At 36.4% G+C, this 26,643-nt stretch overlaps 1 protein-coding gene across 2 annotated transcripts in view; it reads right to left on the bottom strand.

Annotated features, from left to right (window-relative positions):
- The window catches only part of KIZ (kizuna centrosomal protein), a 79,660-nt gene that overhangs the window by 11,915 nt on the left and 41,102 nt on the right, over positions 1 to 26,643 (bottom strand). Inside the window, exons 7-11 of one of the 2 annotated variants that reach the window (XM_087930644.1) lie at positions 26,329 to 26,463; positions 25,131 to 25,295; positions 19,177 to 19,327; positions 11,796 to 11,840; positions 10,319 to 10,424 (exon numbers count right to left, since the gene is read on the bottom strand). In XM_087930644.1, the coding sequence (XP_087786770.1) occupies positions 10,319 to 10,424; positions 11,796 to 11,840; positions 19,177 to 19,327; positions 25,131 to 25,295; positions 26,329 to 26,463 (602 nt within the window). The remainder of the gene's footprint in view (positions 1 to 10,318; positions 10,425 to 11,795; positions 11,841 to 19,176; positions 19,328 to 25,130; positions 25,296 to 26,328; positions 26,464 to 26,643) is intronic. The other variant, XM_087930645.1, reaches the window with a different exon arrangement.

The following is a 26,643-nucleotide window of genomic DNA, read 5'->3' as shown; positions in this document are numbered from 1 at the left end:
AGTAAGAATTTACAAAAATATCTCCTCTGATTTACAGGAAAAATGACTTCTCATAGGTTTGTGACTAAAATCAGCCATTGCTTCCATGTCTCCAGGCAGATAGACCTTGCAATTAAAATTAGAGGTGAGCACAAATTTTTATGGGCAAAGATACTGGGTGACATACTTGCATGGCAGGGAAGATACCACTGGGTAGACAATTTCTCTGAACTTCTCAACAGATAGATACATCTCCAACTATTTCCTGGGGGAAAGATTCTACCGTAATAATGATAGTACCAATGCTACTTAAATAAAAAAAATTTCCATATAATTTCCCATCCTGAAATACGGGAAGCCAGGAAGGTGTGGAATGCTAAAAAGGATGGTTAAATAATAAATGATACCCCGACCCATATAGGCTATCTTTTAACAAGTTCCAACCATGAGCAAATTCTCTTTCATAAAACAAAATGAGAATTAATAGTAACAAATGCAAATTATTTTTTCTGCTAGGCAATAAATATTAGGACTACACAGCACTTCAGAGTCATTAAAAAAAATGCTTGGAGCCTGTAACACCTGTATGCAATTTAAAACCAAGCCAAATCAATTAAATTAAAAAAGATGAATTTAAGAAGTTTAAAATTCGATTTGATCTGAACTTCTTAAAATACTTAAATTGATCTTTTTTTCAAGATCACGAAACAGCTTGAAGAAGCTGCAGACAGACACTATATACCTGTACTAAACTAAGAAAGGAAACTCTCCAAACAACATAGAATTCAATGGGTGAAAGACATTAATTATTGTATATATAATGTGCTTTAAATGTTTCTCTTGTATGCTTTCTCAGATTGGCTTAACTATGAGGAGAGTTTAGAATGAGTTGTGATGTACAAGACTCCTGTCCAGTTGAAGAGTTTTGAAGATTATCTATTAAGTAACATACATTTTACCATGGGTAAAGTTAAAAACCAACATATTTGGATAGTGTGTTACATATATTATTCTAAGCCATGTATTTGGTAAATACAGTCTCTAGTCTAGAACATGGAATTACCAAGGATCAGGCACAAACTGAATGGATAACATTGTCATCAAAACATGGAGATAGAATATACAAGAGATAAAAATCTCCATCAGAAATGAAAGCAAACAATAAAGAGTTTAATAAAAACAATAATGGCACAATTCAGCCAGAAAACATTATTGTCTATTACCAATTTTTATAAGGACAGCCAATTATTAGTATTGAGAATAATAATTTGGATTGAATACTGCTTCGCACTTACTATTTTCTTAGATAAGATTCTGCCCACTATTTTTCTAGAGTACAGATAACTAGATCAAAAATGTTACTCGGAGATTGAAAGAAGAGCTATAAACCTATTTAAGCGTGACTTTCAAATAAATATTTATTGTGGCTATAACTGCAGTTTAAAAATCCCAGCCTTTTCATGGTTTGTACAACTTTATTCTCCTTATATCTCTACTGTTTTTCTGCTAAATGTAATCTTTTTTCCTAAGATTACATGGTTCTGTTCCACAACTCAAAACTGAACCAGGAAAACATCTACTTTGTTTTAAAAAATGTAAATGGATGCTAAATGAACACAAGCATCTGCTCAGTTGCACTTGTTTTTGTCTTCAATATGCTACACAGGCCAAAGCATAAAGAATTTGCTGTCAAGTTTATTAGTACACCTGAGGGCAGCTTTATAAAACTACCACTTTAATCCTGAAGCTTTTTGGCTAAGATCAAGTATAGTGTACCTTTAGAGAGACAATAAAAGGTCTCAGACTAAATCAGCAGACAAGTAAATAAATTAAGGTGTGTGTGTGTGTGTGTGTGTAGATTTTAGCTCACTCAACAACTTTTATCAGATGCATAGTTGAGTTTTCACAGCTCTATCTGGAGATGCAACGTGGCTCCATGAGACTAAACTGTATTTGACTTGGAGCTATTGTGCCTTCTTGGCTAAAACAAATTGGATTATCTCTCCCTTCACCATTAAAGTTGTTGCTATTTTATGCAGTTCTCCTCTTTGGCAGTTGGTCTACTGCTTTTTATATTTCATTATTCAAAAATATTCATTTTATCATTATACTGATCTTATATTTTAACTGCATATTCTCTATAACAAACCTTCTTGGCACACTTAACTCTATTGGATTTTTTTGCTTTAGCCAATACACAACTGTTCCACAATCTGTAATGCCCTGGCTGACTAAATTTTACTTTTCCATCTTTTATTTCCTATTACATTCCTGATGTTACGACCAAGATCTTTCAAGCTGCATACATTCTGCTTGAAGCCAGAGATACTGGCAATAAAAAAATGTTTTTGCTTAACTATTCAATCCATGTTTTCCCCGTAGTAGTGTACAAAAGTATGGTCTTTCTAATACTCTTCAGTTTGCCTATTCATCCAAAGTGGTGTCAGCACCTCAAGATAGACCAGATTAGAAAACAAATTTCTACAGGAAAACTACTCCAGGCAGTCCTCAACTTACGACCACAATTGAGCCCCAAGTTTATATTGCTAAGTGAGAAATTTGTTAGGTGAGCTTTGTCCCATTTTACAACTTTTCTTGCCACATTTGTAAAGTGAATAAATGTAGTATCACAGTTGTTAAATGAATCTGGTTTCCCCATTGACTTTGCTTGTCAGAAGGCTGCAAAAGGGGATCACATGACCACGGAACACTGCAACCATCATAAATGTGAGTCAACTGTCAAGCATCCGAATGTAAATCATGTGACCATGGGGATGCTGCCATGGTCATAAGTGTGAAAAATGGTCATCACTCACTTTTTTTACTGCCATTGTAACTTCTAACGGTCACTAAGTGAACTATTCTAAGTCAAGGACTACCTCTACATTTTATTGAGAGGATACAGATTGCTATTTCAATGAAGTGTAGTTCTAGTCTTCCTATGGAATTTGTTTTCTGATCTGGTCTATCTTATCTAAATGTAAACTTCTTTTTCCAAAATGACAAAACATGATTATCAGACGCTAGGTGGTGCTGCAGTTGAAGTAGATACAAGGAATTTTACTTTTACCTTCACAATAATATAAAGAAACTGTCTACATTACTCCTTTAAAATCTAGACATGGCTATCACAAACATAGCAACTTGTTCCTTTGAGCATCCAATATTCTTTGAAATCCTGAAGGCTTTCTTTTATAGTACAGTATTACCTTTTCCAAGGAGTGAACAAGCAGCAGAAATTCTTCAGCTAACAATAACTTAACATTCTTACTTTTAATTATGAATGCATCTTAGAATAAGAGCTTTTCTTATAATAATCACACACTGAAAACAGTGGGGAAAAAATCAATTCCAGTACTGCCACTTCTTAACCATAATAATTTCAAACACTGTAGGAAGAGGAAATTCCATTAAGTGACCAAACTTATTGATAGGGCAGTACAAGTACTTAGCTATCAGTTCTTCCAAATAATTTATACTGCAATAATTGACATTTAAAAGACAACATACGTCCCTTTGTGTAGGAATAATCAAATCAAAGAGGAGCATACCCCTTTGTTTCTTACATGAAAATAATTTTTAAAAATATTCTTACTACTGTTATATAGGAATGAGAAATTTCATCTCCACGATGATTCCTGATTGAAAAGCCTGATTAAAAATTAAGAGACTGCTATGTCAGATCTATAAAAAGATGCACACTTGATTTCTCTTAAGCACATAGCATACATACAAAAGTGTTATACTGGCATGTGTAGGAAACATTAGCACTGCTCCAAGTTATTTTTGAACATGCAAATTTCTTTATGTTTATCCAAAAATTTAGATACTCAAGTTTAAAAAAGTAGCTTCAAGCTAAAAAATAAAAGTATGAAAAAATAACTAGAACTGCATGTTGATGAATGTTAGTATGTTCAGCCTTTTTAAAAGCTACAATAAAATTCAAACTATCAATAGCAGAAAGAATGACAACATATTCAATTTGAATACATAATTCTGTTCTCCATTTTCTCTCTCTTAAATCCCTTTAAAAGGTCATTTTCACTTGAAACTTAAATTAGTTTTTCATGTTTAGCAAGTGTATTTCAAAAATTCTAATCTATATTTTAAAATGCCTTCTGAATCATTAGTATTCAAAACAATACTATCTTTGAACACAAAGGTACTTGGTCCTCAAGAGTTATTTTAAATAATATCACTGCTAAACTACATTGCAGTATAGTGCTTTTTCTAATTTTTATAGCAATCTATACAAACACAACTGACCTTTTTCCATAAAACACAACTGTTTTATCTATACATTGGGAAATACTGTAGCTAGAGTGGAATGATACATACTGAGACTAAGAGCATGTATACAGAAGATAAAGATATATCAGCTACCAACCAAATCAAAGCAGTTGGTTTTACATTTTTAAATGCAGACTGAGACCAAGAATATGCACCAAGTAATAATAAACAGTAAATCAAGTTAACAGGCCAAACAAAATCTTTAAAAATCAAACTGTAGCACAGTAATTTACCTTCCAGGCAATGGCACAAAGCAGTTGGTTGCCCCTCTTCTCTCCCTCCACTCTGAGTTGTGTAATTTGCTAGGCAAAGCAACCATGTTCAATATTTATTATTATGACCTCAGAGCCAGCACATCTTGTACAACCTAGGTGGGTCAGTGATTGGGACCTGATGTCATAATCCTTGGCTGTGTGCCAAGGTGGGGGCCATGGTGAAGAGTTGTAAAGGTTCGCTCAAATGTTTTTCTTTCCTTAGCAGCTACAATTATCTTTGGAATGTGGTATACTCATTCTCAGTTGAGAACATCAACAGATTTGCTATGCTTGGGAAAGTTGCTTTCAATAATGTTTTTGCATACAATTTAAATGTAGAGAAAAATGTGGAGAAGATAGTAGAGGGCCGGAAGGCCTGGAGGAACATTGCCCATGTGGTCGCGATGGGTGGGACATGACCTTGCAACTAACAACAAAAAATGTGGAGAGTGACCTCGCTGCAGCTGCCACTGTTACAGGTGTGGTTAGAAAAAGTAGGCAGGCAGCATAAACTTCAGCAAAATTTGAAGAAACAGCATGTTTTTCTATTCTATTTTGTTCATGCATTACCCACACTCAGTCAGTAGAACCACCTGACTGCTCTGAACTTTCTTGTCAATATCTTCCATCCATAACCAGAGGAAAAACTGGAATTTTCATGACATTTTTATAAACATATTTTTAATTGTATCTTGACAGAATTAGAACAAAAGCTAAGTTCACTCTACATGTTGGATACTTGATTGTTCCACATTTCATATTTAAGAGCCATGGTGGTGCAGTGGTTAGAATTCAGTACTGCAGGCTACTTCTGCTGATTGTCAGCTGCTGGCAGTTCAATTCTCACCAGCTCAAGTTGACCTTCCATCCTTCCGAAGTTGGTAAAATGAGGATCCAGATTGTTGGAGGCAAGGTGCTGACTCTGTAAACTGCTTAAAGACGGCTGTAAAGCACTGTGAAGCAGCATATAGGTCTGTTATTGCTATTGCTATTAACAACTTGTCCAGAAGATCCAACAAATTGTATTTTACAGAAAGAGTGATTAAATAAGAGTAAATTTTCACAGAATCCATGGGAAATATATTATTCTGTCTATAACCTCTAAGAAAAAGAAAAGGAAATGGGTCCCTGTGGATATAACCAACTATAGGGCATGGGGCTCATCTCTGTTTCAAGAGCTGTTGAGACAGTGGTCTCCGAAGACATTTCTGCGGTCATGAAGTCAGCATGACATCACAAAGCACTGTTTCCTCCCCATCAAAGTGATAACCTCTAACGAGCAAGTTAAAATGAGCCAAGATCATGGTGAATCTGATCATTCTATCAAGCATCTGCCTCTAAAAGCTTTGACCATTCTATTCTAGGTTCTAGAGCAGCATTGCTTGCAAATCAGCAGCAACAGGGATCTCATGCTTCAAGAATCCAATTTTTTCTTTTTTAAGTGAGGTTAACCACAAGTATTAATCATCTAACCACTCGTTCTGTTTCCTAGTTAGAAGAACCAATGTGCTGGGCGATGCACTTAATCTTAAATCAAAGAGCAGAGTCTTGTTGGACTTACACCCCAGATTTCTTTTATGGTTAAATAATTGATTCTTTTATCACTTTCCCTTGGAAATGGACCAGGTGGATGGTCTATTTACCAAACCCCCACAGCCATAGATTCATTAAAATGAGCTCTGTCTGTAGAAAACAAGAGAAAACCCAAGGTGGCATCTTGGCCTCTTACTGAAGAGGCATGTACTTTGTTTTGGTCAGTAACAGATGGTGTGAGTAGTTGTCTAATATTCAAAGGGCCCCTTTGGTCTGCAGGAAAATCTTGAGTGGTCAAAATGCCATTCAGTGAATGTTGTGTTTCATTTTATTCCTGATCACAATGATTATTACTTTCTATTCCTGGACTTTGTATTCTCCTCACTATGATGTCAGAAAAACAAACTAAACTTGGGAAGTTCTACTGGTTTCTCTTCCTGCCTGTTTTCTGTTTTTGCTTCGGAGCACCACTGTAAAAGTTTTGCAGCTTCTTGTCACTGCTACTTGAAGTTGCCATTTTAAAATTGTTTAGATCACGCCTCCCAGCTCTTCGAGGGACCCCGGAGTCAGGTCCCTGAGATGCACACGCCAACCAGCTTCCACGCATGACGAGCAGTGGCAACAACAGTCTCCCCACCCCGGCGCCCACTGTTAGCTCTCCCATTAGTTCTCTAGCTTTGAATTGCTCCTGCCTCTCTTTCCTTCCCCCTCCCCTCCATGCCCACGTGCAGGCAAACAAGGAAAGGGAGATGGAGCAGTGCACAGCTCTCAGCTCCTCTAGCCCTTGCTGCCTCTCCCAACATCAAAGCCTCGGAGATGCAAGCAAAGCCACAGCAGTGGTAGCGCCCGAGTTGCCTTAGCATGCTCGGTTAGTTCAGAACCACCCTACCCAGAGAAGGAGGTGCTGGAGGAAGAGGAGGCAGTAGAGGAGAAGCAAGGAACCTGGTATGAGTTTGGTGGTCCCTAGGGTCCGAAAGGTTGGCGACTCCTGGTTTAGATAACTATCCTTGAGTGCAGGGGTGGGATTTAACAACTGGTTCTGTGGGCGTGGCTAAGTGGGTGTGGCTTTTTGTTTTGTTGTATTTCCCCCCATTTTTTGGGTCTTCTGGGCCTCAGGGAAACTTCGGGGGCGTTTTCTCCCAGAAGGTTTCCCTGGGGCTCAGAAAGAAAAAAATGGAGCCTGGAGGGGGTGCATAGCAACCTTCCCACCCTCCATTTTGGGGCCTTCTGGGCCTCAGGGAAGCCTCCAAGGGGGGCATTTTTGCTCCCAAGAAGTTTCCCTGGGGCCCAGGAAGACAAAAAATGGAGCATGGAGTGTATGTTTGTGCTGCACACCCCCCCCTTGTTTTGCCTTCCTGGGCTTCAGGGAAGCCTCCTGGGCAAAGCAGTAAGACAGGAGGGGAATCCCGGCACAGCTGATCATAGGAACAGCTGATGGTCAGGAGGTAAAAAAAGAACCTTAAGGAGTGACTATGGTATGTGTGGATATAAAATACCTAATAATAGATAGAGGAGTAAATGGACCCCTCAGTGCCCCAGAAAGCTACCTTCTGTTCAAGATAAGCTAAACTTTTATTCCTGTTCCAAAGATATACAGTACCATACAATTGTACTAAGAAAAAAATTAAAAATGAATTATAAGAACAACATGAGTAAATTGACAGTTGTGAGAATGAACAGCTTCTTTTGCTTACCTCAAATGAGGATACATTTATCAATTGGTATTTAAAGTTTTGTCAAGGGAGGTGAACATGGCATATTTACCTGGACTTTGTCTTTTATTAAATATTAGAATTTTATCACAATTTTTCTTCACAAAATTGAGGAAAAAAGGTATAAAAAGCATTGGTTGGAAAAGCCTGGATTTTTCTGGTTTGGCAGACGTTCATGAAAATTGGAAATTGTACCTTTTTCTGTTAGCTAATGGAAAAAAATCTATACCAATCTTCTTGGATGACCTTTAATAAAGTCAGAACATTATTCTTTATAGAAGGGAATTTAGAAGGTAAAAAGAGTTTACTACACTGGTTTAGTAACCCCTTTAACACTGTTAAAAGAATTATGACTGATGACTGTAGAACTGGTCCTAACTAGAGATTTTAAAAAAAAAAAACTGAAAGAGAAATATACATAAAATATTAAAGCACTTTTCATATTTAAAAAAAACCCAATAACTTTTCACATTTATCCTTTAATTTTATGCTACTTGTTGACATGCAGTTATACTGTAAATTTCTATATTTATGTGTGCAGTTTGTTTCTTTTAAAAAAAGAAAATTATTGTAAAATGTTGACTACACATCTGCATTTGTTACAGGTGCTAATATACGCATACATGAAAGAAAGAACAAGAAAAACCTGCCATGCTATATTTCACATTATTTTTAAAAAACATAATGCAATTACCAGAAATCTGTAACAGATTCTGATAAGATCTTATTGCAAAATGTTTTAAATTATCAAAATGCTTTCTGAGGTAGAAATCCTGCTTTAGTCTGGCACTTTTTCCTGAGCTCTTACCCTAATGATATATGTTCAATTACTGCTGAAAAGAAAAGAATCAAATCAGAAACGTGTAGTTTGCCATATAATTACTGATTTTTCCCCATGGTGACTGACCTTTGTAAGACCAATACCAAGACCTGAAAGGCTAAAATGATAGATATTCACAAGGTTTAAAACATATAACATGATTACAAAGACTTAAAGCAGTCATGACATAGGCGTTCTTGCATTTTATGTCTGAGCCTAGAATGTAGTAGCTGGATTTATTCAAAATGAGGATAATTCACAAGCCACTGAAATGCAATGTTTTATTGTATAATAAAGGTAAACAGCACATTTGAACCTATTATACAGCCATTACTTCTACCTGCAATATCCATCTTTTCTAGGAAGTTTTTTTGTTAGTTTCATCTTTACATCAGCTTGTGATTTTTGTGTGTGAACACAAACGATAATGAAACCCATTTCAAACTCAGTGATCAAACCACTTTGTTTTCTTTTCAAGTCCCATTCCCTTTACTTTTTCATTTTTGTTATCTCTTGTTTATTGATCTAAACTGTCCATTACAGTTCTTTACAAAGGATCCTACTGTGAACTTTAGTAAAATACGCTCTAACACTCTCTGTTTATTTGCCAAAGAAAACAGCAATGGTATATTGAGGCCCTGTATTTAACGTCAGCAAACGCTTGCCAGCAAAACTTAACCAACTTGGCTACTAATCCCAAGAGAATACATAAAGACACAGGCACAGACATACACACAAATTAAATCTAAATAATTATTTTAAATCACTGCCTCTCTTTTAATGATAGCAACAGCAATAGCATTTAGACTTATATACCACTCCATAGTGCTTTACAGCACTGAGTGGTATACAATGTTGGCATATTGCCCCCAACAATCTGGGTCTGACCTTGGAAGGATGGAAGGCTGAGTCAATCTTGAGCCGGTCAGGATCAAACTCCAGACTGTGGACAGAGTTAGCCTGCAATACTGCATTCTAACCACTGCACCACCAGGGCTCTTAAAATGATAAAATTCTACTAAAATAAACAAGCTATGATTGCTTATGAATATTATGTAAAAGAATCTACATAATCCTCGACTTATGATCATTTGTTTAACAAACTTTTGAAGTTACGATGGTGTTGAAAAACATGATTTACAACGTGTTCTCGTGTTTACAATTATTGAACTGTTCCTTGGTCACATGATCAAAATTTGGTTGCTTAGCAACCTGTACATGTTTGCAACAGTTGCAGGTCCCAGAGTCATGTAATTACCATTTGAGACCTTCCAGAGATTTCCTACAAGGAAAGGCAAGTGGAAGCTGGATTTTGCTTAATGACTGCATGATTTGCTCAGCTACCACAGCAACAAAAGTTCATAAAATGGGACAAGACTCACTTAACAACAGCATTGCTTGGCAATAGAAGTTCCGGTTCTATTTTGGTTGTATGTCGAGGTCTACTTGTACTTTCTAATGGGTTGTTTCTTATGGCCTTTGCTGAGCAGGTCACTACCTTCCACTTCTAAAATTATTTCCTTTAGCAGACAAATTTATCATAAAATCCAACAACACTTTTCTAAGTAAAAGTATTTCCTTCTAAAACATGGATTATTCTGTTTCTTTTTTGCTAACAAATTACAAATATATTTCTATGCCTTTGTTCTTCAATGTTTCTATGCAAAAATATAAGTAACATATTTTACAGAATATTATTTTCCATGTTCTCTATATTCTGAAATGTTTACCTGGCTTTTCTGGGGTATTTTTTGCTTGTGAATTATAGGAGGTTTGATCGTTACAGGAAAATGATCTGTCTTCACAATCTTCTACAAAGTCTTTCAACACTGAAGTCTAAAGAAAAGAAATAAAACGGTATTTTAAAAAATATTCTGATATTTTTGCAGAATTATAATAGCAAATGCAAATTCTGAAATAAGCTTCTCTCAGCTCCTGCCTTAATATATTTTGAAACTAATTAACTAATATATATTGTAATATTTTTTCTGTGTGTGAGAATTCTGAAAATTGAGATCTCATTATTACTGCTTTTTTAGAAAGTGTACAATTCCCTCAAATCAACTGCTCATCAAAGACCTTATATGAACAAAATTCATTAGTTTTAGGTCTATGCAAATTGTTTGCAACAGCATGATTCCGAATCCGTTTCTTGATGTTGGGAAGCAGCTGAGAGATCATCCAGAAGAACTGCTTTGACAGCTGGACAGAATAAGAGTCACCCATGCATACACAGGCCTGTGCAGAATGTTCTGATGAAACAAACATACCACGTTTTCAAACAACTTCATCTACTCTGCGGGTTCATAGAGAACTTGAATAATGTGCATAGAACTAGCCCAGATCTGTAAAATGCTTGTTATGCATTGATACCAATGTCTGAGTCTGAACCTCATGAGAAGCCTGGATTATTCTGGTTTTCAGGTAAGTTAGTAGTAGCCTCAGAAAAAGGCAAAAACCAACAATTTCTGACAAAAGAGATGCAAGCAAATACAGCTATTTACTATCTCAACAAGATCTTCTTCAAAATGGATACAGTTCTGAAATAAAGTATTAGCCCCCTTGTATTTTCTGAACTGTTGCATATTATTGCAGAATGGCACCAAAAATGAGAGCAGGACTAATGATGTTACTAGTTGGGTGATAAAACATCTTGTCAGCTCTCCTGAATAAACCAGATAAGAAAAACAACTAGATGAGCTAATTTTAATTTATTATAAGGCTACATTGATAAAATCTTGCAAGTATGGAGGTATAAACTTCCCACTGCCACTTTTATTCCCCTGAACAATAAGGACAGAACCTTCCTAAGTTTTTTCCTGCCTCTTTTGTCTGATTGTTTTCTAGGCAGCATCTCATCTCCCAAGGCCATTCACACATTCTATTAGATGTCTGCAAACAAACAAAGAATCAACTTAAGAGAGCATCAAGCACTCCACTGAATATTGTAAGGATCTTATTGATAAATAAAAGGAGTGACTTGAGCACATTATAGTAAAGTTTGCTGCTTGTTTAATTTATTTCATAACAAAGTCATCTACTGAGCAATGTGCCTGTATGAAAAAAAAGCAACTGTTCAATCAGTGCCATTAAAATGATAACTGAGGCAGTTGTGTGGATAGTTTTTTAAACAATGAGGGCAAGGACAACCTTGCCTGATATAAGTCTCTCAAAATCTGGCTCCTTTTGCCCCAGTGATGTACTTACCACACAATGTATCATATCCCACTCAAAATGAATTTCTGAAGATATCTTCATTAATGATTTAGATGAGGGAATAGAAGGGGAACTCATCAAATTTTCAGATAATAGCCAACACCCCAGAGACAAGCTCAGGATCCAAAAAGATCTTGACAAACTTGAACAATGGGCCCTATCCAACAAAACTAATTTTAATGTGGAGAAAATCAAATTTTACATTTAGACAGGAAAAATCAAATGAGTACAGATTAGGTGAAACCTGGCTCAAAAATAGTTAACTGTGAGAGGGACCTTGGAGTCCTAGTGGATGATCACTTGAATAAGAGCCAGCAGTATGCCGCAGCAGCCAAAAAAGCTAATACAATCTTGGGGTGTATAAACAGAGGCATAGAATCAAGATCACATGAAATATTAATGCCTCTTTATAAAACCCTAGTAAGACCATACCTGGAATACTGCAACCAATTTTGGTCACCATAGTACAAATAAGATGTTGATACTTTGGAAAAAGTTCAAAGAGGAGCAATTAAGATGATCAAAGGCCTAGAAAATAAACCATATGAAGAACGGCTGCAGGTTTTGGGCTCACCTAGTCTAAAGAAAAGAAAAAATAATAAAGTAAAAAAGAAACTTTGATACCTACCACAGAAGAATGGTTGTAGAAGTTGATGGACAAAACTGACTACTCTGATTAAAGAAAAGAACATAAGTACTTTTGTTTCCATGTAGAAACAGCTTCTGAATTTCGTGTTTGATGTGGAAAAAATGTAATTTTGACTTTGGGTTTTATAGTTTTTCCCAAAACTATATGAAATAAGATGTATTCATCTCCTTAAGTTTTAGGAATTGTTTTATACTTTGCTTCAAATTAATGCATCAAAGCATTTTGACCAGTTATTGACTAGCAATTGGGACATTCATGTTTCAAAAAATAATCAGCAGCTGGTTGTCAAAAAAAAAACACAAAAAAACACCCTTTCTTTTTTTTTTTTAGAAAAAACTTTATTAATTTTACTTTTTTTAAAAAAACAACACAGCTACAAATTATATACAACAAAAAGACAAACAGGTCTTGGCATAGGCCAAGAGGGAAAAAGAGGAAGGCTTGAGAGAGGAAAGAGGGAAAGGTAAGGGAACGGGGGGAAAGAGTAGGGAAAACAATTATAATAAAACCATATTTTTGTGACTGTAAGGTCCTTTCTTCTTCAAAACTATCGTCGGCGGTGCTTTTCTTTATCTCTGCTTCGGAGGCCCTCAGCCTTAATTTTCCTAGAGGTGATCTATCTTTGGTTTAGCCAAATATACAAAGGATTCCAATTGCTATAATAGGTTGAGGATTCTTTATTTTTTAATGCTTGGGTTAGTTTGTCCATTTCGGCGCATTGTAAAATTTTCTGAATAACCATAAGTTCAGTGGGGATAGAGGGTAGTTTCCAGCACTGGGCAAATGCCAGTCTGGCCGCGGTTAAGATATGGATTGTAATATACTTCGATTTTTTGGATATTTGTTTATCAAAAATTCCTAGAAGGAAGGACTCTGGTTTGTACTCAATTTGTTCCTTGGTTATTTCCTCTAGCCAGTGCCTAATTTTTTGCCAGTACTTCTGGGTTTCCTTGCATGACCACCACATGTGGAAGAAGGTACCTTCTATGTTTTGACATTTCCAACATTTGGGGCTCGTGTTGGGGTGCATCTTCGCCAATCTCGAAGGGGGCAGGTGCCATCTATAAAACATTTTATATGAGTTTTCTTTATAAGCTGCTGATTTCGTGATCTTAATGTTCCTGTTCCAGTTCTTTTCCCATTCTGCTAGGGTAATGCTCCAACCCACGTTTCTGCTCCATGCAATCATATTTCCTTTGACAATTTCTTGTTCTAGTTCTGTTTCTAATAAATGTTTGTAAAATTTAGATATATTTTTTTTACTCGGTCCTAATAGAATTTTGTCTAGAGTCTGTAATTTATTGTAGATTCCAAATTCCTTGATGTCTTGTTTGTATCTACTATGAATTTGAAGATACACCCATTGATCAATTATAAATCCTCGCTCTTGTAATTCTTGTTGTGTTTTCAGCTTTCCTTGTGGGTCTAATAAATTTTCGTACTTAATCATTTTGGTTATGTCCAAATTATTAGGGTGTACTATCGCTTCCATTGGAGATAGCCAAATCGGTATTTTTAGATAAAGTTTTTACGTACTTTTTTCCAATTAGTTAATAAAGAGTCCCTGATAAGATGCCTATGGAAATATGATTGCCTGGGTTTCCCAGTTTCCCACAGAAAGGCATGCCATCCTTTCTGCATATTGTGGCCTTCTAATACTAGTGTTCTTTTGTTGGTTAGATTCACCCAATCCTTTATCCATAGTAGGGTGGCTGCCGTATGATATATTTCCCAGTTTGGCAGGGCTAACCCTCCTCTGCTTTTCGAATCTTGTAGGGCTTTTACGTTAATCCTAGCTTTTTTCCCCTGCCAAATAAATTTCAACGTTATCTTGTTTAGTTCCATAAAAAAACTTTTATTTAATTTGATTGGAATTGTCTGGAATAAATATAGAAATTTTGGCAGAATATTCATCTTAATCAAAGCAATCCTGCCCAATAAGGAAAGTTGTAATTTACTCCAGGAATCTAAGTCTTTCTTGGATTGTTGGAGAAGTTTGTCATAGTTGTTTTCTTTTAACGATTTGCTTTGTGGAGTTAGCCAAATTCCTAAGTATTTAATTTTTTTTGTCACCTGTATTCCCATTGTTGTCTCTAGCTCTTTATTCTGGTCTCCTGTTAAATTTTTAGTCATTAATTTCGTTTTTCCCCTGTTTATTTTAAATCCTGCGACTTCTCCAAATCGTTCTAGTTCTTCTAATAAGTTGTGTCCTTTTTCTATGGGTTCCTCCAGAAAAAAAACCAAATCATCAGCGAAAGCCTGTACTTTATACTCTTCTGATTTGATCCTCAGTCCTCTAATTCTCAAATTTTGCCTAATGTACGTCAGAAGATTCTAGGGCGAATATGAAAAGCAGAGGGGAGAGAGGGCAACCCTGTCTTACCCCTTTTTCTATTTTTATCGGGCCAGTTTGTTCCCCATTTATTAGAATATTTGCCTGTTGAGTGTGGTAAATTGTAGTGATGACGTTTTCGAATCTGGTGCCGAGGTTCATATTATATATTTTTTGAATTAAGAAATGCCAATTTAAATTGTCGAATGCTTTTTCAGCATCCAAAAACATAAATGCAAATTGTTTTTCCAGATGGGCTTCATAGTATTCTGAAATGTCTATCACTGTTCTTAAATTATTCTTAATTTGTCGAAATGGGAGAAACCCATTTTGATCTTCATGGATATAAGTGTTTAAAACCTGTTTTAATCTACTGGCTATTATAGAAGAGAATAGTTTGTAATCTGTATTCAGGAGCGAAATTGGTCTATAATTATTAAGAAGTCTGTGGTCTAGGTCCTCCTTCGGGATCAGCGAAATTAAGGCTCCCCTCCACGAGTTCGGCATCTTGGCTGCTAAGAGTACCTCATTAAATACATCCAGCATCAGTGGTCCAATTTGTTCTATGATTGTTTTGTAAAGTTCTACCGGTATCCCATCCGGTCCTGGTGCTTTATTGTTACTTTGCTTCTCTATTGCTGACTTCAGTTCGGACCATGTTATATTTTGGTTTAATAATTCTATCTCTTCCTCTCCAATTGCTTTATCATTCGCTTCCTCCAGGTATTTCATTATTTTATCCTCACAGACTACTTCTTTTTTGTATAATTTCCCGAAGTATTTAAAAGTGATCTCTTTTTTCTTCTCTATCTCCTCTTGCATATTGCCCCCCTCGTCCATTAATTGGTGTATCAATCTTTTTTCTTTCGTTTTCTTAAGTTTGTGGGCTAACCATCTCCCTGGCTTGTTTGCATGCTCAAAGTAGATTTGTTTAGTCATTTTCAGACTAATCTCCAATTTTTCTTGTTCCAGTAAATTTAGTTTGTGTTTAGTTGTTGTTAACTGGTTCTGTATTCTTTGGTTTTTGGGGTTCTTTTGTAGTTGGGTTTCTAAATCCTTAATTTCTTGTTGTAGGTTACTTTGTTGAGCATACTTTCTTTTATTTCTCATAGCATTGTAAGAGATTGTTATTCCTCTTATAAATGCCTTTAATGTGTCCCATATATTTTGTTTCGAAGTTAGATCATTATTATTTTCCTTTAAGAAGAAGGCTTCCGGTGGCAGGACAGGGACGTCCAGAGGTGGGGAAGCCCAGCTGTGGCTTTCAAACACCTCTTCTCACGTTTGGAGGGATCCCCAGTGGATACACGAAACCCGTAGAGCTTCGTGTCAGAATAGAGGACCCCCGGGTTGCTGTTTGGGGGAAGGCAACTCCCCAGCAACGAAGGAAGAGCCTCTGAGACCAGCGCGATTGAGCCAGCTGCCAGCTAATGGCGGCTCCAAAGTCCGGTCTGTCACTGAACTGACGAAGCAAAAAGTGACAGCCTGAAGGATCTGAGCAGAAAAGGGCAGAAGGACTACAAAAGCCGTGAAAGAGATCGGTCTGACTCTCCCTGTTTCATTGTGAGTAACAGTGGGGGAAGCTGGAGACAAGCGGCTAGAAAAGCAGTTTGAAAAGTGAAAGGGGGATAAATGTGGATAGAGTGGCTCGACACTTAAAGTGAAAGTGTGGATTGGAGCGTTTGGAAGAAGATTGCCGAGGAGAGAAAAAGGCGGTGGGAAATTTAAGAAGCTTGGGAGTGGATTGCCATCTGGGATCAGTGCCTGAGAAGACTAGAAGACTAGGAGAGGATTATAGCTGCGAAGGAGGGCAGAGCGAGCGGTAGAGAGCCAGATAGCGACGCACTGACTTTTATATGCAAGGTCCTTTCCTTTTAGCATCATTGCCTACAAAACTGATTTCTAAAGTGATCGATCTGAGGCGGACGCCCAAAGTGACTGTGGACTGACAATTGCTGGCAGAAGGGAAGAAGAAGAGGGAAGAAGAAGGAGGAAGAGACAGACGGAAACCTGGCAAAGACTGATCGCTGAGCGCTTCCTCCCCCTGCTCCCTTGGTGCGCCCAGGAGGAAAGACTATAAGACTAAAACGCCAGCCCCAACTCAGACTTGTTTTTCCATGGAACTAATCCCACAGATACGTGCCTAGTGATTCCCTAAAATTGAAAAGACCCTTTTCCTCCTGCACTCTTTCTCTCTCTCCCTTTCTCTTTTGGTCTTTCCTTTCTTTCTATAATAGTTATAAATACAAGTATAAAGGCAAACTGCTTGTTATAGTTATTAGGGTTTACTGATGAGACTCTCTTGGATATATAAAAATTTTAAGGTCTGTTAAATAGGGTTGTCTCAGATGAAATGGAACCTTAAATATTAATATACATTATAGGACAAAGGTATATATAGAGTGAGAAATTCTAGAGTTGGTTGTTTGCTTTAAACAAGTTTGATTTGATATGGTAATGATTTATTAGGGGTAAAATACAATTAACTCTGGTATATGAACTTAATATAGAGAATAATACATAATACATAATATTTGATTACACTCTATTGTATAGCATCTATTGTATAGTATTGTATAGTATCTGATAACACTCTATCGAATTGGAATTTAACTTGCCTGAATGACAGATTGGGCCGAAGAAAGAGATCTAAAATAACTTGGTGTGTAAGCTTAGCAAATAGACTTGTAATCACACTTAAAGGGCTATTACATCGAATGGTGATTTGGGATAATATTCTTAACATTGTCCAATTGCAAAAACAAATCTTATCAGAGATGACTTCCACAACAACCACGGCCCTGAAAACGGGAAGGAAGAACACCCAGACCTTGATGACAACTTTGGCAACTGCCTCCCCAACAACGCAGAAAACTATAGAAGAGACCTTGACAGGAGAAAAACAACCAACTGTCACTAATGCCAATCTACAAGCGACATTATTATCCCTGCAAGAATCAATGTCTAGAATGCAGGAGATTATGATTAGGAATCACAATGAGACCAGAGCTGATATTAGCGAACTGAAGGAAGAAATGGGTAAATTAAAAGAGGAGATGAGAGCAGATATACAGAGAGTTGAAGATAAGGTTGGGACAATGCAATTGGCCATGGAAAGAACTGAATTAAAAATAAAAGAAATAGAGAGGAGGACAGAACAAGTGGAGAGGAACCTAGAAAGGACTGAGGAAGACTTTAAAAATGTTAATAGAGAAATGGAAGATTCCTTGGTCCAACTTGAGATGGACAGAGCAGCTGCATACCTAAGGTTCCAAAACATGGAGGAATCCAAAAATGAAGAACTAGAACAATTAATGGCAGGTTTGTTGGCTGAACTAGTTGAAAAAGAGAAAGATGACTTACTCAAAGAATTCGATGAAATCTATAGGGTGAACACCAGTTATGCAAGGCGTCACAATTGCCCAAGGGAGATCCATATCCGCTTTTCAAGAAGACGCGTGAGAGACCTAATACTTAGAAAGGCCAGAGATGAGAGAATATTATATAAGGGCAAAGAGATCATAATTCTTAAGCAGATTCCAAGAAAAGTGAGGGCCATAAGGCAAGAATATAAATTTTTAGCCAATTACTCAAGTAAAAACGAAATCTCATTCAAATGGCTAATCCCAGAAGGGATGCTAATATCGTGGAAGGGAAGAAAAATTAAAATAGATTCAATAGAACAAGCACAAAACTTCCTAGAACAGCTAACAACCACGGAGGATCAACACACTAGAGAGGAAACCCAAAGGAACATGCAGGAAGATCGTAACCGCCATAGGAACAAAGAAGAAAGATCTGTCCAAACTCAAGGGAAAGACAACTTACAACGAGAAAGAGAAGAAACAACCCCATATCAATCACAAGAAGAGAGCCGTATAGTTACGAGACAAAAAGCGAGGCAGACTTAAGTAAATGGACGAAGGAAGGAAAATTCTTTCCATCAATATAAACGGCCTAAATTCAAGAGCTAAAAGGAAAAGGATTCTAACCAAACTAATAAAACAAAATGTTGATATAATTTGCATACAAGAAACACACATTAGGAAAAGTGAGGAGAAATTCCTAGATTGTCCGAAACTGGGAAAATTATTTACAGCACCAGCAGATAAACACAAAAAGAAAGGTATTGCAATCTATGTGAGAGATGACTTAAAAGCGGAGTTAATCTGGGCGGACCCTGAAGGAAGAACTCTGGTGGTACAAATCTCGATTAATGGCATTACATTTTTACTGGTAGTAAACCACCCTTTCAGCAAGCACATTACCTGGTCTATATTTAAAATTACTGCTATACACACAGAGATATAATTCCGTCATCTGAAAATCATTCACCAGGTATCATTCCCTGGCATTACCCAAACACACAAGAAGTTAGGTAACATACTGACCGGGGTTTCTTGTTTATGACTCTCCAAAATCAATAGGGTACCAAACATGTCTTTCACTTCTTGTCTGAGTAAAATGTGATACTTTTGCAAGAATAAGATATGTTTGCTTAAACGTTCCCAAATCTTAGTAAAATCAGATACCAATTCAGATCTAGACAAAAGAGGAAAAAAAATTTTCATTTAAAATGCTCCAAGATCAGATAGGTTGGCATGAGATATTGTTTATACAGAACTTAAATATGGAATAATTCCAGAGTGACAAACTTTTTTCTTTCTGCTCTCATCAGCCCAGGGGGCTGGAATCAATTGAGAACAGATTCTTTTTGATTTTAATATGTTTGATCTCTTATTGGATCTTATCTTTATTTCTTTTATTAAACTATATTGTTTTTGCTAAAATAACTTTTTCCGATATATATTAATTATAGATAAATGAAATTAGATTGATTAGGTCATTGAGATGTTTTGTGCTTTTACTGTGGTTCCTCCCCAAAAAAAAATATCTTTGTGTGTTATGGTGTAAATTGACAAGATTCACCTTCTGAGTTTGATGGAATATAATAAATACAATGCACACAAAAAAGGCCACATTTAGCAAAAACTGAACTCAGAATTTCGCCATTCACTTAATGGCCATGTAATCCAGTTGTGCAATCTGTAGTTGATTTATTGTATCTTTTGATGTCTTCTCAAGAGTCCTAATATTAGCTTTTCAAGGCAGTCCAGGCCAGAAGCACAACCAGGAGTATCAGCATGATCTTTAGTGTAAGATTACACCGAATAGAATCTTACAAGTCTGAAAATATTTCTCCCATCCACTCTTTTTAGTCACCAGAACACGAAAGGGGGTCTCTTTTGAAACACTCCCCGTGTTTTTCCCCCACCTGCAGACTGAGCTGCCTCTTATGCAATGTTGTCTAAGCTGTGGATCTTTCTCCTGTCTCCCAAGGTCATTCCCACATCCCATCACACCTGAGAACATTATTCATTAGGATAGTTTGATACATTACTTTGGATTCAATATATAATTCAAATGACTAGAAATATATTTTATCCTAAAAAAGTTTAACAATTTTTAAGGAGGGAATTGAAACTAGTTCTTATAGAACATTCAGACAGAAGCAAATATATAGAAAAATGAATTCAAACTAATTCAGGAACATGGATAGATGGAGGACTAATAAGCTAAACTCATTCAAGAGTCAAAGCTCAACAGCTAAATCTCAAATTCATTCTCATTTTATCTATTAGTGAGTATGAGACAATAATAATGTTGGATCACGTCAAATGTATTAGACTTTTGTAATCAGTTCTCTCTCCTGCATTTTGTTACTATTTATTTCAATCTAAATGACCACCCAACTCTAGGCAGATAACAATATTAAAAGAAAACAGCAAAAACAAAACAAAAAGCACAGAAATAGCCTAGATTAAAAAAAGATTCCTTAATTAAAAATGAACATAATCAATGTACAGGCTCAGCCTCACCTCTTGCAGCCCCTCCCCCCATTCTTTATTACAAAATTACAGGTAGTCTTTGCTTAGGACCATTGATATAGCAACAATGAGACTTTCAGTTTGTCCTCAAAGTTTTAGCCATCGCAACATCCCAGTCACATGACCATGATTCATACAATTATGGCAGTCAGGGTATCCCATAGTCATGTTTGCCACTTGTGACCTTTGTTGCCAGTTTCCAACAAGCAGTGAGGAAATTGGTAGGAAATTGTAAGTCACAGTCATGTGACATCACATGACAACCAAACACAATTTGTTTAAGAACCACAACCAGAATTGCTGGAACTGTTGTCATAAATTTGCATGGTCCCATGATTTTTATTTTATGACTACAATGGAGTTCCTTGTCCGAAGGAACTCGTAAATTATCAGCTGGAGCTTGAGCAGATAATCCAGAAATGAAAGTGACTAAAATTTGGAAATCTGAAGACATAGAAAACCAATTAGGACAGAATCTCTGAAATATTTATTGTTAATCAAATGTATATGATCATCTATCATACAGAGACAACTCTTGGCAGCATACCACAATCCAAATTTCCTTACCTCAGCTCCTGCCTGTGCTATCTCTTGTCATGTAAACTAAACTCCTCCCATTTCTGTTTCTCACGATTTCTCACATGAGTCTATTTGAGGGGAATTATATGTGCATTAATGTATTTGAGGGAGTTTTAGGTGTTAAGAGTTGTGGGCTAGTAATACAGTATGTGTATGTGTGTTTATTTATGCACATGCTGACAGATGCACTACCAAAAGCTTTTAGTATTTTTAGTATTTATTTGATTTGTCAATCGCTTACAAGATACAGGTATAAGAATAAACATAGTTTTGAATACTTTAGATACTTACAAGAAAAATAAAAAAACAATAGGACTGGGACAGTAGGCACGATTGATGCGCTTATGCACGCCCCCTACAAGCCTCTTAGGAAGGGGGTGAAGTCAACAGTAGACAGTCAAAGGTTAAAGTTTTTGGGTTTGGGGGAAGAAACCACAGAGTCAGGTAGAATATTCCAAACATTGACCACTCTGTTGCTGAAGTCGCATTTTCTGCAGTCAAGTTTGGTGTGGTTAACCTTGAGTTTTTATCTATTATGTACTCTTGTATTGTTATGATTGAAGCTGAAATATTCATTTGCAGGTAGGACATTGCAATGTATGATTTTATATACTATATTTAGATCAGACCAGAGGTGGCGTAGTTCTAGCTTTTCTAGGTCTAGAGTTTCAAGTCTGGTGGGATAAGGTATTCTGCAATGAGTAGAGGAGCAGAGAACTCTTCTTGTGAAATATTTCTGGACTTTTTCAATTATGTTAATATCAGATACATGATATGGGTTCCAGACTGATGAGCTGTATTCAAGTATAGGTCTAGCAAATGTTTTGTATGCTTTAGTTAGTGTGATATTACCGGAGAAGAAGCTACGTAGGATTAGATTAACAACTCTTAATGCCTTTTTGGCTATGTAGTTAGAGTGGGCTCTAGCACTTAGATCATTTGAGATGAGTACTCCAAGGTCCTTGACAAAGTTTGGATCCTCAACAAGGTCTTGACTATTTAGCTTGTGTTTTATTTTCTGATTTTTTTCTGCCAATATGTAAGACAAAGCATTTATTTGTTGAGATTTGAAGTTGCCATTTGATTGACCATTCTGATATAGTCAAGGTCTTTTTGGAGGGAAGTAGTATTGTCTGTGGCGTTGAATAGCTTTACATCATCAGCGAAGAGAACGCAGTTGCTCTTAATATGATCACAGATGTCATTTATGTAGAGTATGAAGAGAGTTGGTCCTAAAACACTGCCTTGGGGGACACCACTGTTGACAGGTACAGAATTTGATCGGATGCTCCCAATTTTGACCATTTGTTGTCTGTTTGACAGGAATGCTTCTATCCAGTTATGTATGTGTCCAGAGATACCATAAGATTTTAGTTTTAGGAGTAATTTGTCGTGTACACTGAATCAAAGGCTTACATGGTAGTTTTTTCCTATAACCAAATTGTTTATTGGAGAGTAGGTTGTTTATTTCTAAGTGGAGGATGATGGATTGGTTAATAATTGATTCCATGACTTTATAGGTGACGCAGCATAAAGAGATTGGTCTGTAATTTTCAACTAGGCTGGGGTCTCCCTTTTTGAAGATGAGGATGACCGTGGCTTGTGACCATAGTTTTGGCAAGGAGTTGGTCCTGAAAGATTTTTCAAAGATTATGCTTAGAGGTTCGGCTATGGCAGTGGATAGCTTTTTTAAGAAGTAGGCACATATTCCGTCCGGTCCAATAGATAGGGATGGTTTTAGATTCCACAGTGCTTTTTCAACAATGTCTTCTGTAAAATTGATATGTATTAGATCATTGTATTTGTCTGTGGTTTGACTAGAAAGTACTGGGCTTGGTCCATTGCTGTTTACAAATACTGAGCCAAAGAATGTGTTAAAGAGGTTTGCTTTGATGGTGTCGTTGTTGCAGTCTTTGCCATTAGGTCCTTTCAGGGGTGGGATGGACCTTGAGTCTTTTAGTTTGTTGTTTATAAAATTGTAGAAAGCATGGGTGGAATTTGTGCATAGAAGGTTTTCCTCTTGTTTAATGTGATAATTATGTATACAGTGGCATAGATTTTTGTATCAGCTTTTGAAGTTGGCAACATGACCAGATTTGTTTTTTTCACTTTTTGGATTGAAGCTTCCTTATTGTTATGGGTAATCTGTTTTTCCTGGTTTGGGGAGTTGTTATTGGTACATATAGTTTGATGGCTCTTTTGATTTCTAGTAAGAATATGTTGTAATGGTCTTCAACAGTATTTCATCCAGTGAATAGAAATTGCCAATCAAGGGAAGAGAGATAGTTGATTATAAGATCATAGTTGCCTTTTTATAATTGGGGATTTTGTCATTGTGATGATTTTTGTGTGGACGTATGTTGAGACAAAAGTCAATCATGTTGTGGTCACTGTTGGAAAAGGGTTCTTTAATTTGTATTCCGTAAATTGAATTCAAACTATTGCAGAAGATGATATCGAGGCAGTTGTTAAGCCTAGTATTGTTGGTTACTAGTTGTTCCAGTCCCAGATTTGTTACAGCATTGTAGAAGATTGCATGTATTGGTTCAGTTGTACATTCGTTTAGGGTCCAGTTAATATGAGGTAGATTGAAGTCACCAGGAAAGATAAAAGCATGTGGGCAGGATGCTGCCCATGTTAGTAGTGTATTTAGCTTGTTTACGTTCGATGTCATAATCGGGGGCTCTGTAACATTATAAGAACCGAAATGTGATATTTAAGGTCAGTTCACAGATAATATCTCAGGAAGAGCAAGCTCTTGGGTAACTTGGATGTTTTTTAGATGTAAGGACTTTTTATAGAAGATAGCAACACCTCCTCCTCTATGGATTTCACGATCGGATCGGTAAACATGATACTCTTACTGAGGTAATGGAGTCAGGGAGAGATTCATTGAGCCATGTCTCACAGACAAATATGATGTCAAATTTAGCCGTATTTAGTAACAGGAGAAATTCAGGTATTTTATTTACCTGGCTTCTTGCATTGAGTAGCTTGCATTTAAGGCCAGTTGTAGTTTGAATTGAGGTAGTTGGAGCATGCGTGCCTAGTCTTGGATGATGGTGGATTGGTTGAAGGAGGTTTGGAAGCTGAGTTGTGGGTTGTGTGACTTTCTTTTTATACAGTCTGCATGGTAATCAATGTACAAGTCCTTCTCTCCATCGTCTAGACAATTTTTGAGTTCAGTGCGTAGTATACGGGAGCAGGCACGTTGCTGTAAGGTTAGGTCAGGGACGAGATCGGAGGTTTTTATGGTTGGTGTTGTTTTTGGTGAGTGAATTTATAGTATAAATGAATTTACGTTTGCTTAATTCATTTTTGCAAATGACTCTGCAGAAGCGTGGGGCCATAGAGCCGTCTCTGTAATTTTATCAACTTCAAAAATTTATTAAAATTTATTATGATAAAAATTAGATTAAGCCTAAGTTAACACTTTATGTCAGGCCTGTCAAACTGGTGACCCATGGACCGGATACATCATGCACAGGCCACGCCCACCTTGGCTCTGCAAAGGCAAAAAGCATCATGTCACGTGATGCGATCAAGTTTGACACCCATGCTTTATGTATTCTCAGACATGCAAATGCTGCGTAAGCCTTGGTGTTAGCTGTTGCTCTGCTTATTATCTAGTTTTCTTTTTCCTACTTATCTCTTTCCTTTTAAAGCTCCTATTCTATACATTCTTACCTGGGAATAATTCAGTGAGACTTACATCAAAGTAAACATGTACAGGATTTTTCTATAAAACATCTTTAATTTCTATATTTTGAATAGTTAAACTATAACCTGATGCCTGCAACTCTTGAAGTGCTTTGATTTCATATCCTATACAGCATGTGACTTATAATGATGACTCTGTGAACATTAAGTGATCATACCTGCTTTGTTCTTCATTCAGTCTTTCCCTTTTGTCATTAAGCATTTTATCTTGTAAAAGGCACCCATTCATTGTATTTTGCAATAATTTTTGAAGTTGATAAAGGACAAGCGCTTCACATGTCTCGAAGTTTTCTTGTGCCAAGTTGTCACCTTTATTACAGAGGCTATAAACAAAAACAGATATTTAAAAACAAGTAATTATATTTTATTTTTATCAATGAAATTTAAAACACTATTAATATATTGATCAAATATATTAATATTTGGTCAAAGTGTATACATACACCAACTTTTTCACCTGTAGCATCCTGACAACTAAAGAAACTTCTTTGATTCCACATCTGATAATTGATATTTTACCCAGCTGAAATCATAGAAATTACTGTGATACACAGTTGGGTAAAATGAAAGTCTTTGATGAAGAATGTGATAGGCCATTTAGGAAGTCCTTTTTCATAGTTAGCATTTCTGCTTCAAGATTTGAGCTCACTACCTCAAGGTAACATATGCTAAAGCTAAAATATGAGCCTGCAATGCCAACTTTGTCAAGTGAAGAATATATACGTAATTCTTTTAACAAGGAAGAAAGAGAAAAAAACGAGTCCTGGATTAGGGTGTGGCCAATAAGAACAGTCTGGATCTGACTTGCAATCTACCAAAATAAATCAGAATAATGAGGAATCAATGACTTTAAAACAATCAAATTGTTCCCACAACACTGTTATAAAGAGATCTTAGCCACAGATTACTAAAGTAAGAATGACTATTCCAAAAAGAATATTTATCTTAAATAGAAGGCAAAGTTACTAAGTGTTATAGAGAGCTCCCAAATTTGGGAGGGAAGTGAAAGGTGCCACACTAAGTCTGTGGTTTCCTATCTTCCTCCAGTTTAACAAAATCTTAACTTTCTCCAAAATCAATAATAATTACATGTGCTGAAAAGGCTCTTTTGAGAAATCTAATCAGTTGAACTCCATTTAATATGAACCCTGAAATACTGTACACTATGCATGCCTCATTGTTCAAACATCTCCTTTACATTATTCTTCTAAACAGACCAATTGGAAATGAGAACAATCCAGGATTTTTGTGGTGGAACATTAATCTGAAATAAATTCAAATGAAGTTATTAAAGCCACAATCCAAATAGATAGGTAGCATTCTCACATTTCACATTAAATGAAAATAGCCATTGACCTTATAAGCTTCTTTAGTTCTGCTGTATTAGCAGTTCCTCTCTGGTATAATGCCGAGCATCCAGAAGGTACTTTAGCCACTAGTTCTTCTATGAAAGTTAAGACATGACAAAATCCTTCAAATGACAGACATTCCCTGCAGAAATAAGAAAAAATGCATTTCATTCAGTAGCAAGAACACATTGTTTAACAATCTACTAAAATGTTTTTATTAAAATAGGGCATATTAATTTAAATGGGGAAGTAGAAGCACTTTTGCTGTATTTCATTATATATTTATAACACACACACGCACACAGTGGACCAATTGGAAATG

This window comes from Pseudonaja textilis, chromosome 3, assembly GCF_049901715.1.
Source record: "Pseudonaja textilis isolate UNSWEBS1 chromosome 3, rPseTex1.2, whole genome shotgun sequence".
In the NCBI taxonomy this organism is placed as follows: Eukaryota; Metazoa; Chordata; class Lepidosauria; order Squamata; family Elapidae; genus Pseudonaja; species Pseudonaja textilis.
This window is presented reverse-complemented; position numbering and strand designations above follow the sequence as displayed.